The sequence below is a fragment of the Puntigrus tetrazona genome, chromosome 21 (assembly GCF_018831695.1).
Source record: "Puntigrus tetrazona isolate hp1 chromosome 21, ASM1883169v1, whole genome shotgun sequence".
NCBI classification, from domain to species: Eukaryota; Metazoa; Chordata; class Actinopteri; order Cypriniformes; family Cyprinidae; genus Puntigrus; species Puntigrus tetrazona.
In genome coordinates, this window is record NC_056719.1 from 13279915 (window position 1) to 13292638 (window position 12724).

The window sequence follows — 12724 nt, forward strand, 5'->3', positions numbered from 1 at the left end:
ATATTTTGTTTAAGCATTCTTTAAACCTCTTATGTATGTATGTATGTATGTATATATATATATATATATATATATATATATATATATATATATATATATATATATACACATACATATATATATACATGCATACATATACATATATACATACATACATATACATACACACACACACACACATACATATATATATATATATATATATATATATATATATATATATATATATATATATATATATATATATATATATATATATATATATATATATATATATATATATATATTTATTTATTTATTTTTATTTTTAATTTTACTTTTTATTTTTTGTCTCTCTCATTTTATTGATCATCAGTCCTCCTGCTCTGGCATCAGTGATGACTGCTGCTAATTAAAAACGAATAATTTAGGAGGATATCCAAAAAAAAAAAAAAAAAAAAAAAAAAAACATACCTTCTTTTTGCCTCCTCATATTTCAGGCTCAGCCGTACCTTCTCAGCCAGTTTATTTGAGTTTGATACAAACTACATAAAAAAAGCATAACAATTTAAACAAATAATGCAAATTTTAGCAATTATAAAAGACTTTTTACTTGACTTGCACATTATTAAACCACTAAAGCGCATTCATTCATCATTTACAACCATATAAAGCTCAGCTCTGATGGCTGTCTCTCACCTCAGCAGGTACGTCTGTTTGAGACTCGGCGTCTGAGTAGAGGCGGGGCAGAGAGAGGTTTGAGTTGGCCAAGGACGGATTGCTGGCCCACAGGTCAGATTGAGAGCCATAATCTAACTGGAAACCATCCTTCAGCACAGCCAGTTTCTAAAAGAAATATCATAAACAGATTGTCAGATCTGAAAAAAAGTTCACCTTGTCAGGGGTTGGCAGCGGCCTGTTGTGTTTGTCTTGTGTTTTGTTGTCCTGAAGCACATGGTCTTTGTTTTGACAGCTCGCCATGTGCTTTGCTGTTAACTCCTCCCCTCTTGTTAACCCTAATTGTTTCACACTCCTGCACCCCATTTCCGTTAATTACCCTCTCTACTTAGTCTCCTTGTGTTTTCTGTCCTTTGTCAGTCCGTCGTCTAATGTTAGTTTGTTCTGACTCTGAACCTCTGTTGACCAGTCTGTTCTGTTTGCATTTGTCCAGTCTTAGTCCTGTTCTCGGTCTAGTTAATGCCTTCTGCTTTTTGTGTTTTTTTCTATTTTTATTAGTTTCTCGTTTTTCCCGTCTTCTGTCCCCCATCTCTCCAGTTCGCTTTTTTGCCCAGCTCAGGACTCTCCCCTCACCGACGACCTTTGGGTGCCAGTGCCTGTCTCGGTCTTCTAGTGGGCGGATGCTGGACGTGGCTACAGTGGGAAGCTTCGCGGCGACCACTTTGGCCAGCCACCCTTGTCCTGCTCCACCGGTTGGGCCTGGTTCACCTTTTGCCCCATCGAACTGTGTCAGTTAGATGATCCATCCTTCACCTCCTCTGCAGCTGGGATCGTGGCTGGAGTAGACTGCCATCTGTTTCACCCCTTTGTGGGATTATTACACAAAGACCTTTTGTTCAAATAAAGTTAATTTCTTTCTGCAATTGGGTCTGCTCGTCTGTCCTGACAGTACGGACTGACCAAAATGGACCCAGCGGAAGAAGACTACGTCCGTACCGCCCTGGCCCACCAGGGGGCTATGATTGGTCATCATGCCAATCAGCTGTCTACTACCTCTCAGGAGGTTGATTCCCACACCTCTCAACTGGCTAATTTAAACGACCAGGTTCAAGATCTGCAGCGGGAGATCCGAGTATCATCCAGCATTCATTCCCACCTTGAGCCACATGCCAACAATCCACCTCCCTATGACGGGGACCGAACTCTTGCAAGGCCTTTTTGTCCCAATGCTCTCTGGTGTTTGCCCTTCAGCCTGGCCGTTATGCCTCCGAACAAACGAAGGTGGCTTACGTCATCACACTTCTCACCGGCAAGGCTCGAGCGTGGGGACAGCCGTGTGGGGACTTTCGGTCACCTATATGCTCCAGCTTTGCAGAGTTCAGCACGGAGATGAAAAGGTTGTTTGACCGATCCGTCAGGGGAGATGAGGCGGCTGCTGTTTGTTCGACTCCGTCAGAAGGGTCAAACCGTCACTGACTACCTCGTCCAGTTCAAGACACTGTCCGCCGAGTGCAAGTGGGATGAGGGGGCCTTGCGTGCCTTGTTTCGGGAGGGGTTGGATCCTCAGATCCAGGATGAGATCGCGGCCCAGGAGACCCCGGCAGATCTGGAGAATCTCATCAGCCTGGCGTTACGCATCGAGGCACGGATCCAACCGCAGAAAGCGTCTTTCCCCACGGTCAGTGTGGGTCTTCACCAAGGACTCCCAGAGCGTCGAGGGCCCACCATCCCTGTCTTCCAGCGATCCTGAGCCCATGCAATTAGGTCGTCTCCACCTCACGGCTCAGGAGAAACAACATCGTCTGACTCGGGGATTGTGCTTGTACTGTGGCAACTCTGGACATCGGGTCTCTACGTGCCCTTTAAAAGCCAAGGCCCACTAGAGTACCAGGGCGTCCTAGTGGGTTCATCTCCTATGCCCTCTTCCCATTCCCGCACCCTCCTTCCAGCAGTAGTCACCTGTCAAGGGACCTCTCACAGCTGTGAGGCTCTGATTGATTCTGGGGCGAGGCCAACTTCCTCGATGTCCAGACTGCTAAAGATTGGGGTATCCCTGCCATCCCACTCACCTCTCCTGTTCCTGTATGGGGTCTGTCTGGCCAAAAACTTTCCACCATCACGCATTCCACCCCCAGTGTAAGTCTGGTCGTGTCGGGCAATCACTGTGAGGACATTGTGCTGCTTCTCCTGGACTCCCAACAGGCTTGTCTTGTTTTGGGGCATCCATGGTTGAGGCGGCATGGTCCTCACATTGATTGGTCCCATAACTTAATTTTGTCTTGGAACAAGTCGTGTTATGTGTCTTGTTTGGGTGCTGCTTCTCCTGTCTCTGTGTCTTCCTTTCCTCAGGATCAGGAGGTGGATGTCTCTGGCGTTCCGGTGGAGTACCTCGATCTGCGTCGGGTGTTCAGCAAGTCCCGAGCTCTATCCCTTCCTCCCCACCGGCCCTACGACTGTGCTATTGACCTCCTCCCAGGCACTTCTCCGCCCAGGGGACGTTTATTCTCCCTGTCTGCTCCGGAACGAGAGGCTATGGACACTTATATCCAGGAATCGCTGCGTAATGGACTCATTCGCCACTCCTCATCTCCTGCTGGTGCTGGTTTCTTCTTTGTTAAAAAGAAGGATGGTTCTCTGCGTCCCTGTATTGATTACAGGGGACTCAATGACATCACTGTTAAGAATAGGTACCCCTTACCCTTGATGTCTTCTGCTTTTGAGCTCTTGCAGGGAGCTAAGGTCTTCACCAAGTTAGACCTCCGCAATGCCTACCACTTAGTCAGGATCCGGGAGGGTGATGAGTGGAAGACAGCATTCAACACTCCCTCGGGACACTACGAATATCAGGTCCTTCCGTTCGGTCTCACGAACGCTCCTGCTGTCTTCCAGAACATGGTTAACAGTGTGTTGGGAGACATGATTAACCGTTTTGTCTTTGTGTACCTTGATGATATTCTCATCTTCTCCCCCTCTCTCCAGGTACACACCCACCACGTTCACCTTGTTCTCCAACGTTTGCTAGAAAATCAGCTCTTTGTCAAAGCGGAGAAGTGCGAGTTCCACGCCAGGTCGGTCTCATTCCTTGGGTTCATTGTTTGGAAGGAGGTTAAACCGGACCCTGTCAAGGTGAAGGCAGTCGCCGAATGGCCAGTACCCGACTCTAGAAAGGCTCTGCAGCGATTCCTGGGATTCGCCAATTTTTATCGGCGGTTTGTCAGGAATTATGGCCAGGTGGCTGCACCCTTAACGCGCTCACCTCTACCAAGTCACCTTTTGTATGGAATTCTCGGGCTCAGGAGGCCTTTGATAATCTCAAGTCCCGGTTTATCTCTGCTCCTGTTCTCTCTGTTCCAGATCCTAAGAGACAATTCATTGTTGAGGTTGACGCATCTGATGTCGGGGTCGGCGCTGTCTTGTCCCAACGCTCCTCCCAGGATGGGAAAGTACATCCTTGTGCTTTCTTTTCGCACCGTCTGAACCCTGCCGAACGGAATTATGACATCGGCAACAGGGAGCTGTTGGCAGTCAGGCTGGCCTTGGGGAGTGGCGTCACTGGTTGGAGGGGCCACTCAGCCTTTTTGGTCTGGACGGATCACAAGAATCTAGAATATATCCGTTCAGCCAAGAGGCTGAGTTCTCGGCAGGCTCGCTGGGCACTTTTCTTCAACCGCTTCAGGTTCACCCTTTCGCACCGCCCGGATCCAAGAATGTCAAGCCTGGCGCCTTGTCTCGCCTTTTTGAGCCCCCGGGAGAAGCGGCTTCTACCGACCCGATCCTCCCTCATGGGGTGGTTGTGGGGGCTCTTACTTGGCAGATTGAGAGACTTGTCAGCGAGGCCGGTCAAGGAGTGGTTATTCCTGTGGGGTGTCCAGCGGGTCGGTTGTTCGTTCCTGAGTCCCTTCGCTCTGAAGTTCTCCAGTGGGGTCCACGACTCCAAGCTAACCTGTCACCCGGGAGTCAGGAGATCGTTGGCAGCCATCCGTCAACGATTTTGGTGGCCATCTATAGGCCAAGATGTCAGGCAGTTTGTGTTGGCTTGCTCAGTCTGCGCCCAGACGAAGACCTCTAACCAGCCTCCGTCAGGTCTGTTATGTCCCCTCCCCATTCCCACCCGTCCTTGGTCTCATATTGCCTTGGACTTTGTTACTGGTCTTCCCCCCTCTAAGGGCAACACCGCTATCCTTACGGTGGTGGATCGTTTTCTCGAAATCGGTCCATTTCATTGCCCTCCCCAAACTCCCCTCAGCCAAGGAGACCGCGTTACTGGTTATCGACCACGTTTTTCGGCTCCACGGGATGCCTACGGACGTGGTTTCTGATCGGGGTCCCCAGTTTGTCTCCCGGTTTTGGCAAGAATTCTGTCGACAGATCGGGGCCTCTACGAGTCTGTCTTCAGGTTATCACCCTCAGTCGAATGGTCAATGTGAGCGAGCCAACCAGGATCTTGAAAGAGCACTCCGCTGCCTGGCGCCGTAATCCTGCCTCCTGGAGTCAGCAGCTTTCCTGGGTAGAGTACGCCCACAATACTCTACCAGTGGCATCCACAGGTATGTCACCTTTTGAATGTTCTGTTGGTTATCAACCCCCCTTGTTTCCCATTCAGGAACCCGACGCTGCGGTGCCGTCTGCCCTAGCCTTTGTCCGGAGGTGTCGTAACACCTGGAATAAGGCCAGGAGGGTCTTGGCCCAGACCGCTAGGCGCACCAAGGCAGCAGCTGACCGTCATCGGACTCCAGCCCCGCGCTACATTTGTGGTCAGAAGGTATGGCTCTCCACTAAGGACCTGCCTCTCAGGGCGACTTCCGCAAGCTGGCGCCCAGGTTCATTGGTCCATACCAGATCACCAAGGTTCTCAGTCCGGTGGTTGTTAGGCTCAAGTTACCTTCCTCCCTTGGTCGGGTACACCCTGTTTTTCATGTATCCAGGTTAAGCCTGTCATTCGCTCCCATCTTAACACTAATGCCTCTTCCCCATTCCCCTGCGTCTAGTGGATGGTTCTCCGGTCTACACCGTCCGGAGATTGCTTGACGTTCGTCGTAGGGGAAGAGGTTTTCAATACCTGGTGGACTGGGAGGGTTACGGACCTGAGGAGAGGTCATGGATTCCGGCTCGGGACGTCCTGGATCCATCACTCATCGAGGATTTCCGCCGGCGCAGGGATTATCCTCCTTGATACGCCTGGGGGCGTCCCTGAGGGGGGGGGTACTGTCAGGGGTTGGCAGCGGCCTGTTGTGTTTGTCTTGTGTTTTGTTGTCCTGAAGCACATGGTCTTTGTTTTGACAGCTCGCCATGTGCTTTGCTGTTAACTCCTCCCCTCTTGTTAACCCTAATTGTTTCACACTCCTGCACCCCATTTCCGTTAATTACCCTCTCTACTTAGTCTCCTTGTGTTTTCTGTCCTTTGTCAGTCCGTCGTCTAATGTTAGTTTGTTCTGACTCTGAACCTCTGTTGACCAGTCTGTTCTGTTTGCATTTGTCCAGTCTTAGTCCTGTTCTCGGTCTAGTTAATGCCTTCTGCTTTTTGTGTTTTTTTCTATTTTTATTAGTTTCTCGCTTTTTTGCCCAGCTCAGGACTCTCCCCTCACCGACGACCTTTGGGTGCCAGTGCCTGTCTCGGTCTTCTAGTGGGCGGATGCTGGACGTGGCTACAGTGGGAAGCTTCGCGGCGACCACTTTGGCCAGCCACCCTTGTCCTGCTCCACCGGTTGGGCCTGGTTCACCTTTTGCCCCATCGAACTGTGTCAGTTAGATGATCCATCCTTCACCTCCTCTGCAGCTGGGATCGTGGCTGGAGTAGACTGCCATCTGTTTCACCCCTTTGTGGGATTATTACACAAAGACCTTTTGTTCAAATAAAGTTAATTTCTTTCTGCAATTGGGTCTGCTCGTCTGTCCTGACACACCTTTAAAGTAAGTGCAGATAAACTTTGACCTAAACTAAACTATTTTCTGTTCTCTCAGATATTATTTGCTGACAGCACCTTCAGATTATTTCCGCGACGACAACTGCCATCGGGCTTTAGCATAATTCATTCGTCTGACACCTTCTGTGTTAGAACTGAAGGTACCTGTGTGATTATTAAGTGATGAGCAACGAGAGGCAGTGAGACTACAGGGACGAGAGTTTATTTGTAAGAAAGCAACACAAAGCTATGAGTGCACATGCAATGGGCAAGCACACGCATGATTGAAGAAGTCTGCCAGCTGCAGCAGGGGGCATGCATTATTTAGCACTGCCTGCCTCTCCATATGCTCAAGGAACAGTGAGAGCAAAAAGTTGGAAATAAATTAATAAAAGACAACAAAGAAAAGGAAAAACAAGAAAGCATAATACCCACTGAAAAATGAGGTCAGCTTAGGCTCATTGAGAACAGAAAAGCTGCTCTCTGAAAGCTTAAACACTACAGTGACATTTGGGAAGACTCCATCTGCCACAATACCATTTAGAGGTTTGAGGTCAGTAAGGTGTTTTTTTTTTAAAAGAAATTAATCATTCTATTGGCACACTTTTTTAAAATTTAAAATCTATTTTTAGACTTTCAAAAAGAGGACACAAAATTTGTGTCAACTAGTTGTTTTTGTACTTTGATGCAAAAGCGATATAATACGAAGTATAGTGTTATGTACATAAAAAAATAACTATAAAAAAAGTTAATTTATAATGCTGATGAAGATTGAAACGTGTCTGTCTTTTTAAGAGGGTTTGTTTATAATTCTTCACAATATTTCTATTTCACTGTATTTTGAAAATGAAGAATTGATGAGCATAAGACACTTTTATTTATATATATATATATATATATATAAAATATTTGAATTTTGAGAAGGCGTCAAAAACACTTTGTCTTTACTGCCTTCTTTGAATTTGAGTTAGTACAAGCAATGAATCCAATTACATAAACAACACACAAGCAAACTTGACGAAATTTAAGCCTCCAGTAAAACCTGATATTACGGTAAGGACGCAAAGGGTACATAACCAAATATTATCTTTAGGCCTACATTCAAGAGCAGTAGGTTAACGAAACATTATGCAAACAAGGAAACTTCACACTCCGAATGCTAGTGCAAACACTTGGATCAAACAAACGGATCCTCACATTCATCCGTTGTCACATTATATGAATTATTATAATAGCCATATAATAAACTCGCTCATGTTTTTATCAGTTTGATTAACAAAAAACACCCAGCGTAATGTACATTTTGGATTGAGTTGCATTCTATCCACTTTTACTTAAATTTTAATCTAATTTCATGACATTATCTGTATGTACTGTACACTTTTGTCATTGTCAGTTTCATGTCAACTTTATGAATTTGACTGTTGTAATGGCATGGGAAAAAAAAACATGTTTGCAGTTAAAGATAGCATGGTAGTACATGCGTACCATACAGTATGCACATTATGTTCAAACTATTTTTTTTTTTTTGTTTCTTTATGGTAACAATTTTGTATTTATCGGATTAGAAAATACTGTAAAAATAGTAATATTATGACCCCAAACCCAACACATCAGCAACAAAAGTCAGATATGACTTAAAATAATATTTAAAATTTATCTAAAGCTTGAAAAAGCACTATTTTTCACAAAGTTTGAGTGACTATACATATACACGACTTTATTATGTCGATTATTTATACACATAATTTTTGTGGGAGTAAAAGACAAATAATGTCGGTAAAACTATGTGCTTGTCATTGTAGCCCCACCTTACACATTAGCTTATTATGACAATAAGACTAGAGTAGAACACTTCACTGCGTTTTTTATTTGGATTAAATGTTTGCCTACTTCTCTAGTGTGTACTTAGCCATTATAGAGTATCACTGGCCTGTCTACGCTTATATGTACACCTGGAACTGAGACAAAAATTTCTCCACAATGTCCTAATGAAGAAAGAATGCAGGAGTGTGTTCCCAGAACATCGTCAAGGTGTAACATTTTTACCTTTTGTGACCTAGGCGATGTTTAAATGCTTCATTCAGGGTCTCACTGCTCATAGAATATACTGAATTAAGGTTCAAAACGATCAATCTTTATTTTTACCTGCATGAGTTCCTGTTTCTCCTTCTCTCCAGAGCTGATGGCATCTTTAATGATCTTTACCTCCTTCAGGATGGCCTGAGCTTCATGGAGTTTGTAGCCATGTGAAGCACTGGACACTTTGTGATCGATTCTGGTGAAAGAGAGTAAAAGAAAAATTTATCTGAATTAATTGTTTCTTTTGATGATTCGGTTGAATCATTTGCATCAACTCCCTGTCTAAAAGACACTTTATTTGGAACATGACTTATTTTTAGTTCATTTGAAATCTTGAGATCATCTAGCCTGAGATTCTCAAGTCTGTATGCATCCTAATGACAAAGATTTACCAATAATATTTTACTGCGCCATATCGATTATTTACAGGGGACTTTACAGGTGCCACGTTGAAAAGGATCTATGCTTTTACTCTGTGAAACAGCCAGAGCATATATTTAATTAAAATCGCAGCCTTTGTGATTTTATAATCGCTAAGTCTGAATCATAATACCAGTTTTGATTTTTCATTCAGCTATAGAATCAGTTAATTGAAACAAACCATATGAATGATTCAATTCAAAAAGACTAAACATACTTCCTGCTGAAACTTGTAGTCCCAATGACATGCATGACTACCAAAGTATCTCTGTTTGAGCACTGTCCTAAAATGCTTTCCCATATCTGAAAGCAACTGATACTCTGGACATTTAGTTATGGCTCCTACCAAACCACCATAGCAGTAATATGAGTCATCAAGAACAGTAAAATAATGCAAGGAATCGCTCTGTGCAAAGGTTTGTCACTGAAATGTTTGTTAAACCGCAGGGCACCCGTCAACCAGTCACCTGAGCAAGGCATGAGGTCCCATAGAATGCATAACAGAGAATCTTTCATATCTGTTGAATGCTTTGTTTGCAATTTCCTGGAATGACAAGCTCCACTAGAGGCAAGAATACAGGGGGCCTCTTTTTAGCAGAAGTGGGCATGTAAAGCGAGTCATTGGTAAGTCATGTGCAGACCTGAGCTACAGGTTAGTCCACATTCCTCTGGGCAAAAGAACGAAAGGGAGGCAGTCAACAGGAATCAGCCCAGCATCTCAACGCCCTTTCACATACAAAAAGCCCAATCCAAAGCTTAAAGTCAACGGCTTCCTAAACAGCCCTCCGGGAAAAATATCTTGAGCAATTACAGGTGGAAACACAAGGACTGAACATTATTAAGCTCCTTATTTGAAGCAGGAGTGGTGACAAGGGTCGACTAGCGATTGTGGTATATCATTGAGTTTTTACATGTTTGTTTAGGTTATTTTTTCTGGATTATTATTTCACGGAGCTTATAAAAAGTGTGGCCACAATTGCGATTATCAAATTTTTTGGGCCGTTTAAATGGGAATCCATGCAATTACTACTTTGTAAGAGGTAAATGATTTCCGAATGAAGATTCAGATATTTGGTTATAAGTTCGTCATGCAGAAAATTTCCCAGCAGATAGCAGCTTGATTTGAAAGCGATCCCTTATGCAAACTCTGCTTTGCAAATAGCTACACTATTAAAGGGTTACTCCACCCCAAAATGAAACTTTTGTCATTAATCACTTACCCCTTTGTCATTCCAAACCCGTAAAACCATAGTTTGTACACAGAACACAATTAAAATGTTTTGATGAAAACCAGGATGCTTGTGACTGTCCCATCAACAGCCAAGTAATGAACACTATCACGGTCTACAAAAGCATGAAAGACATTGTCTAAATGCTTCATGTGCCAGTGGTTCAACTGTAACATCTTGAAGCAACGAGAATACTTTTAGTATGGAAATAAAACAATAAAAGCGACATTAAGAGCATTCTGGACGCAATCGGCGTACATTCTTCTGTGTCAGTCATTACACAGGGATGCACTGTTTTTGTCTATTTATGCTTTGATTTGAACACTCACAAGCATATGTGTGTCACAGAAGAGCATAAGCTATGTGACTTTAAGGTGCTAAACTGTTGAATAAAATTGTTTTTTGTGTTTTTTTCATTCAAAAAGTATTCTTGTTGCTTCATAACCTTATGGCTGAACCACCGATGGCAGATGAAGTATTCAGTATTATTTTTTCCTTTTCTAGACCTTGACAGTATAATTTCCTTTGCAGTTGATTGGACAATTACAAGCCTTCCGGATATCATCCAAAATATCTTAAATTGACAAGTGATTAATGAAAAAAAAATAATAATTTTGGGGTGGTGTATCCAACTGTCAAAAAGTCAAAATATCAGATTAGAACCAAAATAGCTTTACAAAACGACAGCCTTTGCCATACGCATCCAAAGAGATAATAAGCAAAAATATTTATTATTTTCATTATATTAATGCTTTTCATGCAGTCAACAGAAATGTTTTCCAGTTCAAACTACTGTAAAATGCACTACCGTAAACAGGACCTCAGAAACAAATTTATGAATCACCAATTTATAATCACTGGACTAGTCGACTAGCTGTTAAGACACTCCATCAACCACGATATAAAATAATATGAAATATGAACAGCTTCATACTTAGGTGCACAATGTTCTGAAAAATAGTAAAAACAGCAACTTTTACAACCACAGACCAACCAAGTGTGATATTGCTACATCACAATAAAGTGACAATGGGATCATAAAATGCCAAGAGATAACATGGTGACAAGGTGGTTTTAGATTGGAATAAGTTTAAACAAGGTAGCGATCTGGAACGTGATCATGCAATGAGGCCAGGTTACACTTACTCTTTCAATGTCTCAAAGCCTTGTTCCTTATAAAGGAGTTCTTGCCTCATACAGGCCAAATCTCTCTTCAGCTTATTTACCTGAACAAAAGACAGCAACAGAGAAAAAGTGAGCAGGTCAATGAATGAAACACTTGCATAATTACAAGACATCTTACATTTGACATTAGGGATAATCTTGATTCTTACCACCACATCTGAAATCACCACATGAGTGTGTTACATAAACAAGAGAGCATTCACAGCAAATAATCAAAGGCTCCATGTTAGGTGGAAGAGCTTCTTACCCGGCTTTTTGCTGTAACAATCTCCGCTTTGAGGATTTCAGGGTCATATTTACTGCTTGATGAGGATCTGGAATTTACTGTAGGAAAGATAAGAGTTCAAAGGCTTTATCTTATCTGTAAAACCACTCAGCACGGCTCTGGAATTCCATAGTGATTTATAATAATAATAATAGTAATGCTACAGCCAGACCTACTATTTTATTTCAAATAAAAAAATGCCTGCAAATGATGCTGGAAGAGTGAGGTCACTGCTGGTTGGGCAGCACAAATATTTTAAAGTGAATTCAGGATTGCAAAACCCCATCAATTAAGCATGCAGCTCCCACCATCTTATCTCCGCAGATGATTTGGTGGTTTTAATTATGACTGTTCTTTGATTATTGAGACATGGGACAAAACGTTTTTAATCTTTTTTTTTCTGTTTTCAGACTATAACTTGACATAGTTGGAAAAACTACTATAGGGTATAGATTATAATGTAGAAATTATGCCTTTTATCTAGGGGTTAGATTTCAAAGTTTTTTTAAATGAATCAATATTATCTAACCCATCTAACCTTGAAGTTTTTAAATATACTTTTACATTCAAATTATTTTTACACCCAATTTTCAAATGAATGTAGAAACAACAAAGATAGTATGCTATATTGTTTTTACTTATCTAATGGCATATTCCTTTATGACTGAAGGCAAGTATGAAGGCAATTACTACAGCCATTTAACAATTCAGTATAATTGGGATCTATCAATTTTAACATTTATTGGACTTCTTTAAAAAAAAATTACTTCTAATTTAAGACAATTTAAAACAATCTTCACGTAAACCCATCCCAGTAAATGTCATATTTTCCTATGCCCTTCAGCAAGTAGAAAATACACAGACATTTAATAAAGTTACCAAAGAATAAATTCGAAATTAAATATAGATTCATCTTTAAAGCTACAAAGTTATTATGTTCCTTTATTATTTTGTTCTTTGATTAAAAGGCATCACAACAGGCG

At 42.5% G+C, this 12724-nt stretch overlaps 1 protein-coding gene across 1 annotated transcript in view; it reads right to left on the minus strand.

Moving 5' to 3' along the window:
* wwc1 (WW and C2 domain containing 1) overlaps window positions 1–12724 on the minus strand; it is a 36223-nt gene that overhangs the window by 16341 nt on the left and 7158 nt on the right. The window contains exons 4-8 of the mRNA XM_043221415.1: window positions 11724–11800; window positions 11438–11517; window positions 8709–8838; window positions 679–825; window positions 454–524 (exon numbers count right to left, since the gene is read on the minus strand). Of these exons, the coding sequence (XP_043077350.1) occupies window positions 454–524; window positions 679–825; window positions 8709–8838; window positions 11438–11517; window positions 11724–11800 (505 nt within the window). The remainder of the gene's footprint in view (window positions 1–453; window positions 525–678; window positions 826–8708; window positions 8839–11437; window positions 11518–11723; window positions 11801–12724) is intronic.